This window comes from Phoca vitulina, unplaced genomic scaffold, assembly GCF_004348235.1.
Source record: "Phoca vitulina isolate PV1807 unplaced genomic scaffold, GSC_HSeal_1.0 scaffold20, whole genome shotgun sequence".
Classification (NCBI taxonomy): Eukaryota; Metazoa; Chordata; class Mammalia; order Carnivora; family Phocidae; genus Phoca; species Phoca vitulina.
In genome coordinates, this window is record NW_022589723.1 from 24732964 (window position 1) to 24756978 (window position 24015).

Below are 24015 nucleotides of genomic sequence, written 5' to 3' on the forward strand. Positions count from 1 at the left end.
AATTAGATGGGAAACTGGACTGTGGGAATCACATTAGTCATTTGGAACCAAGAGCCTAAATGAGCTGGGATGATGAGAAAAGTTTTGGTGGCAAAGATAGAGAGAGATGTAGCTGCCAGAGAAAAAGGAATGTTCGCATAAGCTGAAAAAATTGAAAGATAGTATTCAAATGAAGTGGTTTAGGGTTTTATACTCTATTCCATACTGGGAGTATTAGACTCATTTCCATATGTCACAGTTCAAGAGGGCATACTACTACAAGAGAGGAACCAAAAGCTAATGATGTCACCCAGCAATGAGTGGAGAATGGGGATGTTTACTCCAGAGCAGGTGTGTGTGTGGGAGCTGTGGGGCTGGAGGTGATGGGATGGATTAGTAGCTTTCAAAGAGTTGAAGGAGTGTCAAGTGCAAAAGAAGTTAGGCTTGGTATGTACATCCTCCATGGGGATTTGGTGGAAGTTAGTACATAACAGGTGCTCAATAAATATTTATTAATATACTTACATATTAATTATGTAATATATGTACACTAATATTTATACACTAATTATAAAATATTTAGTCCATGAAATTATGGTGAGATAAAGTTACACCCAATAAAAGGAAGACCTTTCTAGGAATTGGGGCTGGGCTATCTCATTAGAGATTTCTCATGTGAATTCAGGTCCTTTCCATTAGAGGTAAGAGAGAAAGAAGGCTGACTTTCTCTCTCTCAAACTTTGGCTTTCATCGAAAAGGACAGTATCTTCATTGCTTTTGAAAGTGGCATGTGTCATTCTACTAGAAGAGCCTGAGAGAACTGGTATCATTTCCCTAATGTTTAGTACCGTTTGCCTTTTTTCATTACAAATTAGTTTTTCCCACTTCTTTCTTTCTTAATTCTATTTTTCTCTTATGAATTTTCTTTTCATTTCCTTTGCCCGCTTATCCACTGATGTCTCACGTTGTTCTTCTCACTAGTTTGACTGAGCGTCTTCAACCATTTTGACAGCCGGCAACTTGCCTTTCTGTTTAGCGGGATGGTAGCTTAGCAGGATAGTTGTGGTCAAGATAACAGTCTCCGGAGCCGAACTCTCTGGGTCCACACCTGACTGCCACTGAGTAGGTGACCTTGGCACGTCACTAATGTGTAAATGATGCTAGTCCCACATCTAGGATTGCTGTGATGAGAAGAGAGCCTGGCACAGTGTGCTCACCAGTGCGTGTTAGTTATTACCGGGTTTGTTTGTAACAAGAGGGGGTGAATTCTGAGGTGGGTGAGTGAGCAGAATACAAGTTAAATCCCTTGTGCATTTTCTCTCTCCCCAGGTAGTGGCCACCATGTTCCTCCTCATGATTGTCTTTGCCATTTTTGACTCCAGAAACTTGGGAGTCCCCAAAGGCCTAGAGCCCATTGTCATCGGCCTCCTGATTATTGTCATTTCTTCTTCCTTGGGACTGAACAGTGGCTGTGCCATGAACCCAGCTCGAGACCTGAGTCCCAGACTTTTCACTGCTTTGGCAGGTTGGGGGTTTGAGGTCTTCACGTAAGTATTGGTGGTGTCGGGGGAAGAGAGATTCATGCTGCGCCTTACCGGGAAGGGCTGTGTTTGGACCAGGGAGGTCCGGGAGAGTTCAGTTGGGAGTGTGGAGATTAAGTGCATGCTCCGGTCATCAGTGTGGATTGTTTCACTGACGATCTGTGATTTGGGGTGTGGGGGTAAGGGGAGACACACATGGACACAGATAAAGAGAAAGAGAGAGGGAGAGAGACAGAGAGAGGCTCCAGGTAAATTCAAAAGAGATAGGCCTACCCTATATAATAATAATAAATCCTCAGTTAGTAGATGGCTTTATGTGAGTATTTTGGTTGTATAGCTTGTCTGCAGATTCACTTTGTGATAAAGTTGCACCTAGAATTTCCGTCTTCTGATACGACTACTGGGCTCTTGCTAGTGAACCATGCTATGCTTCACTCATTCAGCAGATCTTTACTCAACACTATCTGTGCTGTGGTCACTGTGCTACGTAAGGAGATTTCAAAATCAGCTAAAACACTAGCCTTGAGCAATATAATAAGGGCTCTGGCAATCCCCAAAACAAAGTGCTTAGCGAACGCAGATAAGAGAGTGACTAGCTATGCCTCACAAGTTGGGAAAGGCATCACCAAAGAAGTGAGGGCTGAGTTGGGTCTTGAGGTATGAGTAGGAAATCCCTGGTGGAACAGACATGAAAGAGAACCTGTGCACAGGAAATGGCAAGACATCATACTTTCTACCTCAGAATGTGCTGAGGAAATACGTCAAGTGTTGGTACCAATCTTCCAGGACACACTGTGCCCATTTATTCCTTCCCACTTTTGCCCCATGCAGTCACAGTGGTCTGTTCCCATCCACTTAGCACATCTCTCTGTGGGAAAGGAACTTACGTTGGTTCATCAAGTAACAGGGCTCTAACATGGAGAAAGAGAAGTAGGAAAGACACGTGTGAGGAAATTCTAGTGACATTTGCTGTGAGAAAAGACTTGAATGTCCCTAAATGCTGACCTGTACATATAATCATACACATGTGATGACTTATTTAAGTGAAAGTTTGGGTTGTCTTCACCAGTGTGAAAAAGTAGCTATTAAAATAACTGACACCAGTCAGATAACCACCACAGACAGGGTTGAGAACTGCTACAACATAAGCATCCTGAGGACAGGGACCTGGCCGCTTCCTCACCGCCGCCCCCACAGTAACAAGACCAGGTCCTGGCGTATACAGGGTCTCAGGAGAAGTCAATAAAGTCTGAATGAAAGAATGGGCGAATGCTACGTGCCTGGCATGTCCTAGGAGATGAGAAATACAAAGAAAATCAAGCAACATCCCCTATCTTTAAGAAACTAATAATGCAATGAGTTTTCTAGAGCAGTGGTTCTCAACCAGAGGTAATTTTGTCCACCCAAAGACATTTGGCGATGCCTGGAGACATTTTTGGTTGTCACAACTGGGGAGGGTGGAGGTGAAGGTCGTTACTGGCATCTAGTGGGTAGACAGAGGCCAGGGGCGCTGCCGAGCACCCTGCAGTAGCCAGGACAGATCCCCACAACAAAGAATTATTTGGCTAAAAATGTTAAGAGTACCACAGGTGAGGAGCTCTTGTTCCAGAATGATTACCACTAGGACATGAAAAGGTTGAACAAAACGTCCCCAACTAAGAAGGTTCTTTTGTGTCCTCCCGATGGAGAATGAAAAACATATGAATGTCCCTGCCACTGCGTGGATTCCCAGAGCCCAGAATTAACCTGAGTTTTGTTAATCCCACCTGCCTGAGCCTCAGTCCAGGAGACTGCTGCCCCCACAACCAGGTCACCTCTGTTAGCTTCACACAGACCCCTGGAACAAATAGGCCTCGAAGGCTTCCTTTTGAGCCCTGTTTTGTGACTCACCCAAAGCTCTAGGAGTGGTGGTGCTTCTAAGATCAGTAGAGGGCTCGCCTATCCTCCCTTGGCTTTGTTAAGTATATGGTAAGAGATCATGTCTGTGGCAAAATGCTAGAATCCCCTACTGCCAGACCAGCTCCATGTCCCTCTGTGTCAGGGTCTTTTCCCTTCGTGCATTCATTTATCCACCCCTGCAGCTACCTGAACTCTTGCTCAAGGCCCCGGGCTGGAGATGATGAAACCCAGCTGCTGCCCTTCTGTTCCCTTTGTGTTCTGTTCAGCGGGCTCAGTATAGGTGCTTACACCAGTTGAAGCTGCCTAGTGCCATTAAGGAGATTTGTCTCGTTAACTCCAGCACTTGAGAGGTTTGCAGCTCCAAATTTAGGAATTATGGGGGTGGAAGTAGGGGCATTTTATAGTATTTGGACACACTTAAATGGGGGACAGAGAGGAGATTTCAGGCGGAGAGGATCTGTTTACAAGGACGGAATGTTAAACTAACAATTGATCTCGTCTAGCTGGAAGGGTGCATGGAGATGGCTGGAAAGGACAACTCGTGTCAGATCACAGAGGCTCTAGACTCCCAGAGTGAAAGACTGGGGTCTGGGCTGCTCCCTCTTCCATAGATTACGGGAAGCAGTGGAAGGATTTAGAACAGAAGTTTGACATGCTTAGAACTCCAATTCACTAAATTAATCTGACATCACTACATAAAATGGATTAAAAAGGAGAGATAGAGGAGCAGAAACCAGTTAGGAAAGAGCTGGCTGGCTGGTAATCTTCAAAACTTCCCAAGAAAACCTTGGAGGGATAACAGATCTCCAGAGTGTTCCTAGATTGTCCCACCCTTTTAGGGTTCCTCATCCCTGGTAAGCATCTCAGTAGATACCCTAGCTTGGTGTCACATAAAACCAAGACTGCCTAACTCTCGGGTCCCCACTCGTCCTTGTCTGGCAGGCAGTGAGGATGACCGCAGGCAGGGGGCACCAGAGGGTCTGACAAGGGCAAGTCAATAGACCCTGGCTGACTCTGGCTTTTCCCTTAAATATTAGGAGGTTTTCCATCTAAGCGCTCTCCACGAATTCACATTAAGGTGTTAATGACTTCATGGATGAAGGATCTCAGGGATATTGTTAATATTTTAAATAGTTTACCCAAAGGAATGAATCCCTGATGGTGGTGCGTACCTTAAGCAAGTAACACAGACATTCTCCTGGCATCCCCCAAATCACGGCGTGTGGATGACACCGTGGACACGTAAGACCCGGCCAGGCAGGAAGCCACGTGTGAGGGCCTCTATCTCTGAGCTGTGACCCTGGCACCACACATTCAGCCCTGAGAGTCCGGCCAGTGAAACGAGGACGTGAGTCCTGGCAGATTCCTGGGACCCGAATCTGTTAAAGGACAGTGAGATTTGCGGTTAAATCACGATGAAAGAAAGGAAATGAGAGAAAAATAAGGGGGCTTATACTTGTTTCATGTGTTTACCAAAGAGAAGGCTCCTAGCTCTTTAAAGCCCATGTGCCTCTCATAGGAAAGCCCTCCTGGATTTGGGGGCTCGCCCTTCCTGGGTATGGAGAGCAGCCAAGTGCAGTGTCCTCTCTCCTGCGCAGTAAGAGTGACATCTGGTGGCCGCGGTGCTCAACCTCAGGGCTCTTCCCTCGAGCCTGAATTCATGAGCTAGGATTTCTGGGGATGGTCCAAGTAGAAGGGATCACCATGCAGAAGGAAGAATGAGGGTCAAGAGCAGGGCTTAGTTCCTTTATTATCCTTTCTAATTCAAACGTGATACAAACAACAGGCCACCTGGAACATATATATGGTTATTAAGCATAATGATAAAAAGAACAGCCATGAACCTTTCCCCAACTGTGAAGTCCTCAATATATGTGAATGCTCTTGCTCTTTCCCCTGCCTCCTCTGCATTATCCTCAATGCTGGTGTTTATCATTCCCCTGCTTTAAAAAAGTTTTATCTGAAATGTATAAATCCTTAAATAATTTTAGAGTATTCCTGTACAAGTTTGCTTGCTTCTGAGCTTCGTGTTCCTTCCTATGGAGTTATTTAAATGGATTTCCTGTCTCCGAAAAAGATGGTGACAATTTATGAAGGCACCTGCTTTCTCCTGGAACTATACTTCTAGTATAATGTACTGTTATTGAGGACTTCTGCAGAAGACAGGGAATCATGGCAGAAAAGCCTTATCAGAGAGTAGCTTGAAACTGTGACCTCAAAAAATAAGCATGAAATTAAATTGTATTTAGTAGGTAATTCATATGTCCACCTTTCATTTTTTAAATTCATTCATTGACAAACATTTCCTGATTGTTTATTCTGTGATTGCCCTCCTAGACCAACGTTACCCAGGAAGCTCTCCACATCCTTCCATTTGTAATCCCCAGGACTCATCATTTCAGGATGAGGGAAAGGCAGTTCCTGAATAATCCACCAGGACTGTCCCTAGATGCTTTCAATTCTGACAGTGGGTTCAGGGACTCTCTTTCATGAAAGGAAAATAAATGGGACATATTCTCTCACGAGTACTAATAGGACAATGGAATACATCATCTGAAATAAGGTATATGAAAAATCTAGGATGATGCTTGCGAAGCACAGTGAATGTCCTTATACTTAGCTCTTGCTGAGTTAAAAGGGAACCGGGAGCATGAGAAAGATGGGCTTGTTAGTGAATAGCTAGTAATACCAGGGGGAAGATCCAAGTGGTGTATCACTAACTTCTTGTTTGATTTCAGAGCTGGAAATAACTTCTGGTGGATTCCCGTAGTGGGTCCTTTGGTTGGCGCGGTCATTGGAGGCCTCATCTACGTTCTTATCATTGAGATCCACCACCAAGATCCTGACCCAGACTTCGAGACAGAACAATCTGAGGAGAAACTAGATAAATATGAACTTAGTGTGATAATGTAGTAGTGTGCTCAGTTCGGGTTTACCATTGGCTGCCCCAGTATTCTCTTCAGAAAAGATGGCATCCAGGGGTCTGTGTTTTCACAAGACTAGGATGGAATCCACCCAATTTCCTCTGCTAGCCATGTGAGGCACCTAATTGTAAAAGCATTCAAGTGAAAGTTTGTAAATGCTGACCTCTTCTTCACCGGTTTCCCCCAGAATAGCACTGACTGTCCCCTGAAATAGCCTTATTTCCTGCTCTGTTTGTTTCATCCTTTGATGAGAATCCTTACTACTAGGCGAGCACTGATAACTTAGAACCTTGACCATGGACTTATTTGGATGATTTCAGCTGCACTACCTGTATGAAAAAGCATTACGAAAGCCTTGTTTTTTCCACAAAGATTATGTTTTGAGTGTCAACCAAAACTAAATTGAAAGACAAAAACTGTGATTTCAATTAATATGCCCATGAATTAGGGAGCTAATAGGTTAACTCTGTAGTTATGTTGTGCCACTCTATTGGTATAAATACAGATACTCTTCAAACCTAGGGATATAGGAATCAGTAGAATACTCTGGAAAGCACAGGGGAAGGACATGGTGGCATTCAGAAACCTCAGGAGACAAGATAAATTTGGGAAACCAAATGGAATTTTTTAATGGAAACCATTTATCAGATTAATCTCTTGCTCTTTGCATTTTAGAGGGCACCAGTTAATTTTCTTGTCTTTAGTATATAATAACCTAAAATACAACTATAACCTCAGTCATGAAAATTACATCACCCTGTATTTTTAACTCAAATGTATTTTCCTAATTGTCCACTTGAGGACAGACATTTGACAAGTTAAGTCAATGTCTGCACTCATCCCTTATTCTACACAGGCCCTTGAAGCCAAAACTGGAAGCCATGGGATCTTGGTCTAGTGGAATCTTCAGGATAGAAGGTCCCAGGAAAGATAGTGTTACCTTATTGGGCTTTACAATTCACAAAAACACTTTCCCATTTATTATCTAATTTAATCCTCATAGTGACTGTCCGAGGTAAATGCCATGCTGCCCATTTTTTCAGATAAGGAAACAAAGTCTTGGGGAAGTTAAGTGAGTTGCCTAAGGTCACATGGAAAGTTGAACCTCATCTACTGCATCGTATACCTTTCAGAAGATCAGTAACTGGCCAAGAATCTCGGCCAGCCCTCCTTGGCCGGCCAGAAGACATGGGATTGGCAGCTGCCAAAATGTGTACACCTTCTGGATGTAATGTTCCTGGGATCCTAAAATATAAAGACCTTCATCGTGTGTGTGTTTTTTTTTTTTTAACATATAATGTATTATTTGTTTCAGGGGTACAGGTCTGTGATTCATCAGTCTTGCACAATTCACAGTGCTCACCATAGTACTTATCCTCCCCAATGTCCATCACCCAGCTACCCCATCCCTCCCACCCCCCTACACTTCAACAACCCTCAGTTTGTTTCCTGAGATTAAGAATTCCTCTTATCAGTGAGACCATCATGTGGTTTTATTCCTGCTGTTACTGAAACACTAACAAAGGAAAGAGGTCGCAATTTGGTCATATTTTTCATGTGTTGAAAAAACATTATCAGAATGCCTCCCTCCTTAGCCCACCCTTGCTCTTTCTAATTCTCACGCCTCCTTCCCTGCCAATCACAAGCATTACATCTGGGGAATTTCCCCTTGGTCAGGCTCTTCCCTGTGAAGTTCCCTAATTGATGTCACTTTGGTGACAAGTCTCTGTGAGTTACAAGCACCAGAGAAATTGCTCTACATCAAATGATGCACCTTCAGTCAAACTGTTAAAAAGCCCAGCATTCCCAGAGGTATCCAGGTTCCCAATTGCTTTGTGATGAGAACAGAGCAAAAAGTAAATGTGAAATGTCTCCAGTGGCCTATGTTCTATAATCTATCAACATGGAATGTTTTTTCTTGCTCTGAAACTACCTGGATATTTCCTATTTGAAATAAAATTGGTGGCCTTTTTTTTTTTTTAAGTTTTTATGAGTATTATGACTCCTAAGTACACATGTTTATCCTATGTCAAATTGAGATCTCCTGGGGAACTTTTAAAAAATACTAAGTCCCAGTTAATCATTTGTAAATATTGCAGTGATTCAAATGTGCAACAGAGGTTGATAACATTGACTTGGTTAAATTACATATGTCTAAGCTTTCTTTGAGAACCATGTCTGGTGGTGGCCAGGTGATTTCTGGTAGGATTCTCAGGCTTAGGATCCTCATAGATTTGAGAGCAGTGGTTCTCTACAGGTAGCAGCTTTACTCCCTTCTCACTTCCTTCCACCACCCCTGCAAGGGGATATTTGGCAAAGTTTGGAGAGATTTTGGTTGTCACAGTTGGGGCAGGGGAGTTACTGGTGGGTAGTGGGTAGAAGTCAGGATGCTGCTAAACATCCAACAAAGGACAGGATAGCCTCCCCACCCCCACTCCCCACAATAAAGAATTATTCAGCCCAAAATGGCAATCATGCACAGAGGTTAAGAGATTCTGGATTTGAGAAAAGGCGAAGGGAGGAATAAGAGAAGACATTGAAGCCCTGTGCCCTGATTCAAGTTCTGCAAAAACAGAAATGCCAAACAAGTCAGGAATAGCCCCTGGGGGTGGATTATAATTATTAGAGGAAGAGGCAACCTAAAATTTGAGTTTCAGGTTGGATTGTGGAACCTATGATCCATGCAGGTGTTCATTAAACACTAACTGGTGATTAATGACCGGGATCATGAAGAGGAAATGCACACTTATGGAAATCAACCCCAGGAAGGCTTTTTTAAATGGAAAAAAAAAAAAAGGTCCTCTAGTTCTAGGGGTTTACATTCAAATTCTCCCTCTCCCCGAGTTTACAAGTGGGTTTGTCTGTGGTGGGTTCTTATTCCAGAGAATGTCTTTGTGGTTGAATGGTCTATATCAAAAGTCAAGTAGAGCCAAATAACCTATTTTTTAAATAGATCCTTTAGGAGATGGAATTTTACCCCCCTTCTTTGTCAATCACAAAACTTAATAGAAGCATTTATTTTAATGCCAAAAACAGAATTTCTCCATGATTCCCCAACCCATTGAGATCTCAAAGCATGTCAAATGTTGTAGGACTTTTCTAACCAGTAGGAACCAGAGTTAATACTCAGCTGTTGAACAGGCTAAGTGAAGTAGAAATGCCACTTTTAAAATCTGATCCTTTAGATATAAATTATTGTTTCTTTTAAATTGCTTACACACACACACACACACACACACACACACACACATCTTATATAAAGACACATCAGTACTCAAAAATATCAACTTCCAGTTAAAGAGAATGGTTTACAAGTTTTATTTGGCCACAGAACCTATTGTTCAAATAAAATCTTATATGGTAACCACTAGTAAACAAAAGCTGCTATAAATAGAAGGAGGGCGGGGAAGGGGATAGAAGTTTTGCCCTGCCCGTGTATCATCATACTATCCCCATCTGCCCCCAGCCCAATGCTGAGGGGTCTCTGAAAAGAAACTATATGTGTGTATGTATGTAGGGGATCTTCAGAACACAATTTGAAAACCATTGATAAAGGACTTGGGACAAGTTGTTGATGAACATTTTTGTAAAAGGATGAGATTCAAGAACAGAACCTACCAAAGGTCATGGTAGTTCAATCTCGGGTAATTTCCCAAAGGCTTCTTAATAAATTAATTAGATACATTAAACAGAACTACTTAACCCACCAAACATTACTCACAAAGAGATGTGTATCAATTCTCAAACTGGGAATTTAAAGTTGTCTGAGATAACATATTTACTAATCACAGCAAATGGAGAGAAGCAATGTTAGTCTTGGGTTAATTACTGGGTTGACTCTCTAAGTCTCTATAAAAATAAGTAGGTAGATAGATAGGTGATAGGTAGGTAGGTGGGTAGGTAGATAGACTGATCCACCAAGCCCTAAGCTCTTACTTATTGCTGGAAATGGACTAGCTCTTATCTAAGAGAAGCTGTCTCTATATTAAGGAAAGAAATGCCTCCATATGAACTGAACACGAATAAATGAACTGAATGAGCTGAGAGAACCCAAGGAACTGTGTATGGATGGAGATGCTGCCCAAGCACAGTTTGACTCTGTCTCCCTCCAGATGTGTCATCTGTGGACTTTAGGCATTTTTGCCTTTGTGGGCCCCTTCCCTTGCAGATTTTTTAAAAATAAATCATGTTTTATGATTGTACTAGTAGCAAGCTAGATTATAGATTACATATATATATATATTTTTTTTATTATGTTATGTTAATCACCATAAATTACATCATTAGTTTTTGATGTAGTGTTCCATGATTCATTGTTTGCATATAACACCCAGTGCTCCACGCAGAACGTGCCCTCTTTAATACCCATCACCAGGATAACCCATCCTCCTACCCCCTTCCCCTCTAGAACCCTCAGTTTGTTTTTCAGAGTCCATAGTCTCTCATGGTTCGTCTCCCCCTCTGATTTCCCCCCCTTCATATATGTTTTTTCATATGATGTTAGAGAACATGAAAACATTTTCATGGGCTACTAAAAGTATCCTGGGCTCTAGGCATCTTGCTTAACGAATAAGTAGGCCCTGCTTCCTACCTCCACCTCCCCCTCCCCCGGTATCCCAGAGCTCAGTTACAATGCAGCCTCTTCCTTGTGGCTCTCAACTCCCTGCCCATGGGGTCTCAGGTAATAGGTCAAGGGGCAGACTGAACCCGGGAGTAGGGATGGAGACTGAGGAGAGCCTTGAGAGTTCTAGAGGTTGTGAGGGATACTCCAGAGGCCAGAACTACGGCCATGGGGAGTGTACAAATCTTGGTCCTTCTCCCTCCTTCTCAAACACTAAGCAAGAAAGGGGCTTCCTGACCTGAGAAGGAAACAGGGAGGTCCTAGGGGCTAGACATCATAAGCTCCAGAGATACTATAATATGTTATTAACACATAACTCTTGTATAGTGTCTTACAGTTTACAAAGCATGTTCACATTCAGTATCTTGTAAGACGCTCAGAACAGCTAGACAGGTATATTATTATCCCCAGTTGAAGATGAAGAAACTGAGGCTCAGAGGCCTAAATGATTTGCACCAAGTTCCAGAGTGAAAGAGTGGCAGAGGTGGAATACAAATCCCATGTCTGAGTTGGGTGACCACTGCTCTTTTATTCACCACTACTGTCCTAGTGCTTGGAACATGGTAGCTGCTCAATAAACACTAGTTGAATGGATGAAAGAAGGGATTATGGAATCAGACTCCCTGGGTTCAAATCCTGGCTCCTCAGAATTTTAGTTACTTGTAAAGTAGCCAAGTTGCTTAGCCTTAGTTTACTTATCTCTTAAGTAGGTATAATAATAGTGAGATAACCAATGTAAAGCTCTTAGAATAATTCCATGCTCATGTTATATATTCAATAAATATGAACTAGTGCTGCTCTAGCAGCTGCCATTTTTATTAATGTCATTACAATATGGTGTAGTTTGAAAACATGGAGTAAGGAAATCAGAATTTGGTTAGAAGCTCTTCTCTTACCCTCCATAGTGTAATAATTCTTGGTTACATGTATGTTCTGGAGCTTTAGAATGGAATCAAATGTAAGTTGTTATCAACTTAACATAGACTGTTCCAGATAATTTGTTATATGTAAGCCTCATGGTAACCACAAAGCAGAAACCTATAGTAAAAGCACAAAAGATAAAGAGAAAAGAATATAAGTATACAACTAAAGAAAACCATCAAACCACAAAAGAAGAAAAGAAGAAGAAAGGAATAGAGAAGAACTACAAAAACTGCTAATAATTAACAATATGTCAATAAGTACATACCTATCAATAATTACTTTAAATATAAATGGACTAAATTCTCCAATCAAAAGATATAGAATGGCTGAATGGATTAAAAAACAAAAACAAAGGTGGCGCCTGGGTGGTTCAGTCGGTTAAGCATCTGCCTTCACCTCAGGTCATGATCTCAGGGTCCTGGGATTGAGCCCCTTATCAGGCTCCCTGCTGAGCTACTTCTCCCTCCCCCTCTGCCCCTCCCTCCTGCTTGTGCTCTCCCTCTCTCTCTCTCTCTGATGCTCTCTCTCTCTCAAATAAGTAAAATCTTAAAACAAAAACAAAACAAGACCCATTTGTATGCTGGCTACAAGTGACTCACTTTAGATGTAAGAACACACACAGATGGAAAGTGAAGGAATGGAAAAAGATATTGCAACCAAGAGAAAGCTAGAGTAGCCATACATAAGTATGTCAGATAAAATATACATTAAAACAAAGACTTTAATAATAGACAAGGATGGGTGTTACATAATAATAAAAAGGTCAACCCAACAAAATGATATAATATTTGTAAATATTTATGTACCCAATATAGGAGCACCTAAATATATAAAGCAAATATTAACAGACTTTAAGGGAGAAATAGACATCAATACAATGACAGGGAATTTTAATACCCCCACTTACACCAAGGGATAGATCATCCAGACAGAAAATCAATAATGAAACTTCAGCCTTAAATAACACGTAATACCAGATGGACTTAACAGATAGACACAAAACATTCCAACCCAAAGCAATAGAATATACATTCTTCTCAAGGACATATGGAAGATTTTCCCGGATAGATCATATGGTAGGCCACAAAACAAACCTTAATAAATTTAAGAGGATTGAAATCATGTCAAGCATCTTTTTGATCACAATGGTATGAAACTAGAAATCAATTACATGAAGAAAACTGGAAAATTCACAATTATGTGGAGATTAAACAACATGCTACTTAACAACCAATGGGTCAAAGAAGAAATCAAGACAGAAATAAAAAAATACCTTGAAGCAATTGAAAATGGAAATATACCAAAAGTTGTGGGATGCAGCAAAAGCAGCTCTAAAGGGGAAGTTCATAGCCTAAAATGTATACACAAATGAAAAGAAACTGCAAGAGCCAAAGCAAATGAAAAAAGGAACAAAGTGGGAGGGCTTATACTAATTTCAACACTTTCTATAAAACTATGGACAGTGTGCTATTAACATGAGGGTCAAATAGATTAATGAAACAGATTTAGAGAATACAGACTTTGATCCAGATTTATGCAGAAAATTGATTTTCAGTAAAGGAGCCCATGCCATCCTATAGAGAAAGGACACAGGTTTTAAAAAAAAATAGTAATGAATAACTAGAAAAAAGGAAACCTTGACTCCTACTTCATAGTAACATAGTACACAAAATTAATTCAAGATGGATCATAGGCTTAAACATAAAAGCTAAAACTATAAAGCTTCTAGAGTAAAACATGGGAAGATGTATTTACAACTTTAGGATTAGAAAAGATCTTGTAAAAGCATATAAAACAAAAAATAGTTTAATTGTATTTCTGCAAACTTTAAAACCTCTACCCATTAAAAGACACTATTAAGAAAATGAATGTGTGGGGTGCTGGGTGGCTCAGTCAGTTAAACATCTGCCTTTGGCTCAGGTCATGACCCCAGGGTCCTAAGATTGAGCCCCGTGTCGGGCTCCCTGCTCAACAGGGAGCCTGCTTCTTTCTCTCCCTCTGCCGCTCCCCCTGCTGTGGTTTCTCTCGTGCTCTCTCTCTCTCTCAAATAAATAAATAAAATCTTTTAAAAAAAAAGAAAGAAAATGAATGTCCACACCACAGACTGAGAAAAAAATATTTGTAATTCTTATTAGCTAACAAAGGACTTGTACCCAGAATATCTAAAGTACTCCTTCAACTCAATAAAAGAAGACAAACATCAATTTTTAAAATGAGCTAAGGACTTAAATAGACACTTTATTAAGGAATATATATGAATGGACAATAAGAATATCAGTGAAGTTCAAATTAAAATTACAATAATATATCATGTTACTGGTACTGGAATGGCTAATTCCAAAATAGACTGGACAACACCAAATAACAGTAGCTGAACTCATATATGATTAGTGGAAGTGTAAAATGGTACTACTTTATAAAAGTGTTTTTTATAAAGTTAAACATACATATATCCCATAACCATGCATTTCACTCTCAAGTATTTACCCAAGTAAAACAGAAAATATGTCCACCAAAAAACCTTATACAAGAATGTTCAGGGGTGCCTGGGGGGCTCAGTCAGTTAAGCATCTGCCTTTGGCTCAGGTCATGATCTCAAGGTCCTGGGATCAAGCCCTGCATCGGGCTCCCTACTCGGTGCGGAGTCTGCTTATCACTCCCTCTGCCCCTCCCCCCACTCATGCTCTCTCTCTTTCTCTTGCTAACTCTCTCTCTCAAAAAAAAGGATGTTCACAGCATCTTTATTCATTATAAGCCCTAATCTGGAAAAAATCCAAATCAACAGGAAAATGGTTATATAATTTGTGGTATATTCTTACAATGAATCATTAGTCAACAATAAAAAATAACATGTTATTATACATGCCACAACTTGGATAAATCTTTAAAACATTCAGGGTAAAAAAAAATCAGACATAAAAAGTACATAATATATGATTCTATTTTTATAGAGCTCAAGGACAGGAAAAAGAAATCAGAGATGCTACAGAGATGGACAGCAGTATTGGATATAAAAGAGCTGGAGGAAATTTCCTGTAAATATGGACGTTTTATAGTTTTTGACTGGGTTAGAAATTATATAGATGTATTCATATGTCAAAACTTATCAAACCTTACACTTAAAAATCTGTGCACTTCACTCTGTGTAAATAATAATAATACAAGAACTCTTTAAAAATATTAACAACTAATTTCTCATTAGAAACTATAGAGGACATAAGTCAGGGGGATATAGTAAATTCAAAGTAATAAAAGTAAAAGATGGTCAACGAAGAATTCCATGTCCAGCAAAACCATCCTTTAAAATGAAGGAAAATTTAAGACTTACCCAGATAAACAAAAACAGAGAGTTTGCCACTAGCAGATCTGTACTGCTTGAAATACTAAAGGAAATCTGTCAGGGTGAAATTAAAGGACATTAGACAGTAACCAAGTCCACATGAAGAAATAGACTGGTAAAGGTAACTATATAAGTAAATATAAAAGGCAGTATACATGTGTTTTTGTTTGTAACTTTTTTTTTCCCATGGTCTATTTTATTTTATTTTTTAAAAAGATTTATCCATTTGTTTTAGAGAGAGAGAGAGAGAGCACACAAGCAGGAGGAGGAAGAGAGGGAGAGGGTGAAACTCTCAAGCAAACTCCTTTCTGAGCACGGAACCTGATATGGGGCTCGATCTCACGACCATGAGGTCATGACCTGAGCTGAAATCAAGAATTGGTCACTTAACCGACTAAGTCACCCAGGTGCCCCTCCCATGGTCTATTTTAAAACATAACTGTGTAATGTAATAATTACAAGGCTCCACTGATGGCTTTATAATGTATAAGTATGTAATTTGTATGACAATAATAGCACAAAATGGGGAGAGAATGAAGCTATATAGGAGCTAAGTTTTTTACAATATTGAAATTAAGTGGGTAATTATCAGAACTAGATTGTTACAAATTAGTAAATTTGTTGTTAATTTCCAGGGTAACCATTAAGAAAATAAGTCAAAAAATATTAAAGAAACAAGAGACTTAAAATGGTGAACTAAAAAATATGTTTAACACAAAAGAAGGCAGTAATGGAGGAATAAAAGAACAGAAAAGACATAAGATATATAGAAAACAAGTAACAGAATAGCTGTTGTAAGTTCTACCTTATTAGTAATTACATTAAATGTAAATAGATTAAACACTCAAGTGAGAAGATGGAGAGTGGCAGGATGAATTCAAAAATATCATCCAATTATATACTGTCTACAAAAGACACACTTCAGATTGAACGCCAAAGATAAGTTGAAAATGAAACAATGGAAAAAAGATACACACCATGCAAACAGTAATCAAAAGAGAAGTGTCTATAGTAATATCAGAAAAATAGGTTGTAAAGAAAAAGTGTTAACTAGAGACAAAGAGAACATTTTAAAATGATAAAAGAGTCCATCTATCAAGAAGACGTAAAAAGTATAAACATAGAGCTCCAAAATATATTAGGCACAAACTTACAGAATTAAAGAGAAAAATAAACAATTCAACCATTATAGTTAAATATAAAAATACCTCACTTTCAATAATGGAAAGAACGATTAGACAGAGGATCAACAAAGAAATAAAAATCTTGAACAACACCATAAACCAAATAGACCTAACAGATATCTTTGGAACACTAACCCATAAAACAGCAGAATACATATTCTTTTCAAGTACACATGAAGGACAGACCATAGGTAGGGATTGAAATCATATAAAATATATTCTCTGACTACAATGAATTGAAATTAAAAATCAATAACTAGGAAATTTGGGAAATCCACTAATACATGTAAATTAAACAACACACTATTACATAATCAATGAGTCAAAGAAGAAATCACAAAGAAATTAGAAGATATCTTGAGATGAACGAAAATGAAAACATGACATGTGGAAATTTCTCGGATGCAGTGAAAGCAATGCTCAGAGGAAGATTTATAGCTATAAATGTGTACATTAAAAGAGAAAGATCTCCAATCAACAACCTAATCTTCTACCTTATGACACCGAAAAAGAAGGTCAGGCTAACCTGAGAGCAATGTTGACTACACTGGAATAAAAAAAAAAAAAAAACCTAAGAGCAAGTAAAAGGAATAAAGTAATAAGGACTAGAGTAAAAATTAATGAAATGAGAAATAGAAAAACAATAGAGAAAATTAACATAATAAGTCAGTCAGAGAAAGACAAATATCATATGATTTCACTCATATATGGAATTTAAGAAACAAAACAGATGAACATGATCCACAGTAAGAGGAAAGGGAGAGTGACTGCTAATAGTTACCAGATTTCTTTTGGAGGTGCTGAAAATGTTCTGGAATTAGATGCACAACTCTGTGAATAATCTAAAACCACTGAAATATACACCTTAAAAGAGAGAATTTTACAGTATGCAAGTCATTTCTCAAATAAAAAGAATGTTATGACCATTTAGATTAGGTTTTTTTCCCAAAGTAAGCGCTACACCCAACATGAAGCTTGAACTCATGACTCCAAGATCAAGAGTCACATGTTCTACTGACTGAGCCAGCCAGGCACCCCTGTCATGACCATTTAAATTAAGAACAACCTAGAAGCATTTAGTTATAGTAGATATTTGTATGCCTATGACTCCACAGGCTCACTCCTGTCCATATACCTCTGGTAATCAGATCCATAGGGACATGTGCATGGGGATGTTTACTGTGTTGTTTTTGACAGCAGGATGTTAGAAATAATCTAAAAGTCCATGATTCGGGAAATAAATAAATGAAATGTGGTGGATGCATGCTATCAGTTAGCAGCAATGAGCCAGATGGACATCTCGCCCTCTAAATAGATCATAGAAATAGTATTGAGTTAAAAAATAAAAAGAAACAGAACAAGACCTATAGCAAGTACCTTTTATGTAAATTAAAAATACATAAATACAATATATTTTTCAATGATGCATACAAATACAAGAATATAGCATCTTAGGATGGCTACCAGTGGCAGGAGAGAGGACTGGGAATAAGGATTCAGGATGAAGGGGGAAGTAATAAAATAAAATAGAAGCAAAGCCAAGGACATGCAAATGTTGATAATGTGCCATGACTGAGAAGTATAAATAATTCAACTCTCTGCCCCTGAGGTCTAAGGAGAGAAAGAGAAGGAGGAGGACAAGAAGGAAGGATGGAGGGAGGGGAGGAGGGCAGAGAGAAGCTACTCAAATACGCTCCAAAATATTAAGAGTGTTATCTCTAGGAGGTGGGCTTGTGGTGGGGTTTCTTTCTCCAACTCTTCAAAAAATGGGAAGGGGGTATTTTTTTTGTTTGTTTTAAAAGGTTAAGAAATGGTAAAAGTCTAAGATGGCTTTGAGTGACTTTTAAGGGCACCCTGATGCTGTAGACAGCCAAAGGATTATAACCAGTGCCATTCCCTTAGGTTGTTAAAGTGTATTAAAAATGACTGCCCTGTGAACTGTAACCCATCACTGCCTCTCTCCACTCTTATCAGATCTATTCTAACATAAAATTGACATTTCAAGGACTCAGAGAGTCACCAGTGACCTGGATCCCACTCAGCTGTAGTCAAATATTGTCATCCTGCTGAAAGAGACATCTGGTAAGTCTCTAGCTAGTCTTACAATAAGGCCATGTTTCAAAAGTCAGAAATCAGTTAAGAGAGGCTCTCCAGGACTTAATTCAAAACCAGTTGGAAGAACTGGATGTTAGCAAGTGTCAGGAATCTTGGAAATTCTCTCGGAGGACATCTTGTACATCGCTTGGCTCTCTGCTGGGGCAGCACAGTAACCACCAACATCACTGGGGTCCTCCTGTTACTACTTATAGATTCTACTCGGACCAAGATCCGATACCACCAGTTTTAGTGCTGGAGGGTATGTAAGGAACCCTGGATTTGGTACTTTCTAGGATCTCACTACGTCAGCTTTGTGCCCGGTTCTATGAATTGGTACCCAGGTCCTTGCTACTATAATTCTATTTCATTTCCCTTTCTGATGCCCCAGTTCTCCCTTGCTTCTCCAAGCCCTGCTCCCTAACGCTAGACCTCATGACTTCTTAGTGTTGACTGGCTTTCCACCCCATCCTGGCAGAGCTAAATAACTTCTAATTCTGGCGTCACCTACTACTGGGTTGACAGACTTATAACAGGATGACAGACCTATGCAAAATATGGCAGGAGCAAGAGTGGCCCCAATGGGTCTCTGATGGAGGTTGGAGCCCCAAATGAGTTGAGCCCTGTGAAACATGCTAGGAACACAAAAGGTATGAGTTGGGCACAGGGGTGGGGGACACACTTTAATCAGGGTTTTGAGCAGGAAGGAAAAAAATGATAGGCCCACAGCTTCGGACAGATGGTTAATGTTAACAGATGGCAGATAGAAAGAAACACTATTTTTATTTTTGCTATATTCTTCAACACAGTGCCATAAAACTAGGGATAGGCATATATTATTCAAATTTTCAGAGAAGTGCAAAGAAAAGAGTTCAATTTTAGAAACTACAGATTGAGTAACAACTTATTGTTACAATAATAAAACAGGAACAATAATGAAACCCAACATGTATTGAAGTATTACACGATCAGCATGGTGCTAAACGTTTTCCATCCAGTATCTCATTTTAATCATCACCTCAAACCCCTAAAGAAAGTATTATTATCCTCATTTTATGGCTGAAGCTGAGGCTCAGAGAAGCTGAACAACTTGGCTTAATTCACAATTAAAAATAGCCAGGCTTTCAACCCAGGTGTGTTTAACGCCAAACCTGTGCTGTTCAAATTCTAAAACAAATTGTTTCTGACTGTGTAGAAAATAAAGTGTTCTCTGTTAGGAACCTACGTGAGTTGATTAAGAGCCAATCGTGTCAGACTAAATTGGAACCACTTTATTGGAAAGTTATACCCACAAAGTTCAGGGAAGGCAAATGCTCTGCGATGTCGTTGTGAAGAACAAAAGAAGAAAAGCAGCTTAGTGAATGACAGACTACACACACTTGTAGCTGGAATGATCATTTCCTAAAAGTGTCTCCCAATCAGTAGAACAAACCTACTCACCAGGAAGTCTTCAGTGTCTGGCTGAAGGACCCTGGATTTGCCTGGTCCCATTCAATAATTTTATCACGATGATTTGAATAAGGTATGTATAGTATGTTTCTCAGATTGCAGAGGGCACAAGAGATCATTATTATCTTAGGTAAGAGTGCAAAATTTTTTTCCAAAAATCTCATCGAGCTGGAATGATGAGTCACAACAGACAAGATGAAACTTATAAAGGAAAAAGATATAAAATCTTTTATTTGGGTCCCTAACACCTTTTAGGAAGACATTGGAGAGAAGTAGCCAAACAGCCATCCTAGGGATGTATAGTTAGCTACACATTCAATCTGATTATACGATTGTTAAATGTAAAATAAGTCCAGAATGATGTTAATAGGGTCAGGATAAACAGACACTATTCCTTCCATCCTCGGCATTGGACAACCAGTTTGGGTTCTGGAAATATTTTTTGAGTGGTTTGTTTCAGTTATCAGTGTAAAACAAACCACTCAAACTTAGGAGCTTAATAAATTTTATCCTTATCTCTCATGATTCTGTGTGTTGATTGGTCTCAGTTGTGTGGTTCTTCTCTTGATTTTGCTCGGAAACTCTCTTACAGTTGTGGTCAGTTGGCAGCTGGGGCTGAAGTACTCTAGAGGCCCTTGGGCAGGAACATTCAAGATGGCCTCGTCACTCCTAGAGCTGACGCCTCCGTTCTCCAGATGGCATCTTATCTTCCCAGGCCTTTCCTCCCCAGCAGGGCAGCCAGACTTCTTACCTGTTGGCTAGCTTCCAAGAACACAAAGACACTAGGTGTCAGGCTTTCTTAAGGCTTAGGACCAAAACTGGCCCAGTCACTTCTGCCCATCCAATGTCTGTCAAAGGACAGCCAAAACTCAGGATGGGAAGGACTACACAAGGACATAAATACCAGGAGACGTCATTCACTGGAGGCCATCTTTGGAGTCCACTGGAGCAGGACAATGAGGTTTATAATGAATTTTATTTTAAAATTTATATATAACATGAAAGACAAATACATTTGGGGATTTTAGCACAGACATTATGTTTTTTTTTTTTTAAAGATTTTATTTATTTTTTGACAGAGAGAGAGACAGCTAGAGAGAGAACACAAGCAGGGGGAGTGGGAGAGGGAGAAGCAGGCTTCCCGCTGAGCGGGGAGCCCGATGCGGGACTCGATCCCAGGACCCTGGGACCATGACCTGAGCCGAAGGCAGACGCTTAACGACTGAGCCACCCAAGCGCCCCCAGACATGATGTTTTATAAGTTCACAAGGGTTGTTTCCAAATTTTGGGAGGACTGTGTACAGAAGATGGCTTAAATATATCCTGTATGGCTCCAAGGAACAAGATTAAGACTGGAGGTAGGTTTCAACTCAATTGCTAAGTATCCAATTGTAAGGGGTATGGAGAGAAGCTTCTGTCAAAGCAGGAAATACTAGATAGCCTCCAAGGCCCCCTTCAACCTCAAAATCTAAGTTTCTAATTACATGCCTCCTCCTGTTAATTATTTCTTAGTATATTAGTTCTATCTCCTCAGCCAGATTTTAGATTGAAGAAGCTGGACAAAAAAAGAAATAGAAGATTTCTGGACTAGCTTCTAGTGTTAGCTCTACCAGCAGTTAGCTGCTATATAACTTTGGGTAAATCACTTAATGCCCCTGGGCCTCAATTTCTTCAACTGGAAAAAGAGGGGTTTGGATTGTAACTTCCCTCCCAGTGCAAAGTGAGGATAATAAAGAGCAACTTCGATTGGGTTACTTTAAGAATAAAGTGGACATGAAACTAGATAAAGTACTTTAGAGAGTGAGTGGTCTATTGTCTGTGCTTAATAAATATTAGCTCTTGTTATTTCCATGATGATGATGATGATGGTGATGATTCTATGATTTCCACGTATACAATAAAATCTTGAATTACTTTAGACCTTCACTTCTTTTGCTCTGCTGAATGGCGATCAGGAAGTAACTTAAAATTATTGCTGATCTAAGTTTTCTCAGTGGGTAACCAGGTGCCCACCATGACCTTGGAAAGGGCAAACCTTTGATTAATAATTGAAATGAACCTGAAATGGTTTGGGCAACAAATGTGTTCTCTTGCTCCATGTCAGCAGAGGGAGCCAAAGAAAAGGAACAAATCCTTTCTCAGATTAGGTGCCAAACAGCGAGACAGATCAGGGGCTTTTAGAGAAGTATCTTTAATCACATTCTCCACCCTCATTTTATAGATTGTGAAACAGGCCAATGGAGGAAAGGGGACTTCCTAAGGTTACCAACTAATAAGTGGGAAGACTCTCAGAAGAGCAAGCCTGTGTTCTCTCAGTCCTGGTTCCTGGGTCTTTGACTCGTGGTCCTTCTTAGGCTACCATATTGCTTTCTTGCTCTTCAAGGAAATCAGCTGCAGATAACTGCAACTTCAGGCTTCTCTTTTGCCTAACTTATCTGATAGCATAGTCTTTGGGTTCAAATCCTGACTCTGCTCCTTACTAACCGTGTGACCATGGGCAAGTTACACAGCCTCTCCAGGATTCAGAATTATATTTTTAAGTGGTTATAATAATTACACTTATTTCAAAGGGTTTTGGGGACGAGCAAATGAAATAATATAATATAAAATGCCTCATAAGGCATTTCACGCTTTGAATGCAAGGAGGTGCCTTAAGAGATATAAGTACCCATTTTTGTCAAAATAATTTTATCTAAGTGAATTGAAAATGGATAATGTAGGTCCCAAACTCAGATGCTTCCAAGAGCTAGCCATTTAAATAAAGCTGTCTGGATATGTAACAACAGGGACTTCTAGGGACTGTGGCAAATCACAGAGTTCATGGCCATGGGAGACGACTTTTACCGGGAGCAAAATTCAAGCCCACTGTTGTCAAATCTTCCGACACGTTGAGAGAAATTGGAAATCTGGATTTTTATGTGCAGATCTCTGATTTTCAAAAATATTGTACAGGCCAAATAAAATCCAGGCCAGCAGCTTGTTATTTTAAATTTAATTTTAGAGCTCCATATGCAGCAGACTCACAACACACTAGAATTGAGAAACTCAGCCCAATAAATGCAGGCGAAGATATTATGTCTCTCATTTGGAGTGCCAATAATACGAACCCACAGGAATGTTTTTCCAAGGACCTTACTCAGCAAACACACTGAACCCCCGAGGATTATTTTGCAATCTCTAGAATATCCTCCAGCTTTTCTTGGTGACTTCAGATTTTCTGCCCACTCCATGGCTGATGCCATTTGAGTTGCCAGAGTCTTCCAGCCTGACTATAAATTATACATTCCACACTGATATAGTTTTTTCTTTACAAGGTAGAAAATAACATTTCACAATTTTATACATAACATTCATTTTTATTTAACAGCTACCTTCATTAGATATTCATTGAAAAGAGGCTCGTTGTAAGCAACAACTAGGTGGGGGGAAAGGGGTCGAGTATCTAGGATTTTGTATACTAAACTTCCAATACACATGAAGAATAGCAATCCTTTCGTTCCAGTAAACAACAACAAAATAAACTGTAGGCATATCAGAATAGGAAAGAGAAGATGTAATGGTAAATAAAAATGAAAAAAAGGGGAGGTATCAACTAGCAGAGTAGTTGGATCCAAACTGATTAAAGATCCTTGAGTTGTTTTCACTCTTCCACCTTAGCAGGCTTCAGCCCCATGCCTGATTTCCAGAGAGTATCTCCACCACTATCTCCCTTCCTCTGGGAGAAGAAAGGCCGATTGGGAAAAGTTTCGTTTTCATGGTTTCACTGACTTGCAAAATGTACTCAGCCTGGTAGTTTTATTTATAGGTTGGTGCATTTTGGTGCATTTCAAGCTACCTTTCTGGAGATCGTGGGAAGATAGTGCCCTGAGTATAACCTTTTGTTTAAAACGGAGGTTTCCAATTAGCATGCCAAATGCGATCATGTTGACTTGGTTATATTAGAATTTGTTTCAATACTGCAAAGAAGCTGTTTAAAAACCAGCCCAGGAATATTAAGAACCAGTGCTGGGCCAGCTCAGTGGGAGTGGCACCAAGTTAATGAAACAAGGAGACGGTGAGG

The 24015-nt window shown here is 39.8% G+C and overlaps 1 protein-coding gene and 1 long non-coding RNA gene across 3 annotated transcripts in view; one reads left to right on the plus strand and one right to left on the minus strand.

Moving 5' to 3' along the window:
• Positions 1-7628, plus strand: part of AQP9 (aquaporin 9) — a 98279-nt gene extending 90651 nt beyond the window's left edge. For both annotated transcript variants that reach the window (XM_032417394.1, XM_032417393.1), the window contains exons 5-6: positions 1309-1526; positions 6158-7628. In XM_032417394.1, coding sequence (XP_032273285.1) covers positions 1309-1526; positions 6158-6332 — 393 coding nt within the window. In that variant the 3' untranslated portion in view covers positions 6333-7628. The remainder of the gene's footprint in view (positions 1-1308; positions 1527-6157) is intronic.
• Positions 1-24015, minus strand: part of LOC116640380 — a 109063-nt gene that overhangs the window by 11263 nt on the left and 73785 nt on the right. The gene's annotated exons all lie outside the window — the stretch shown is intronic.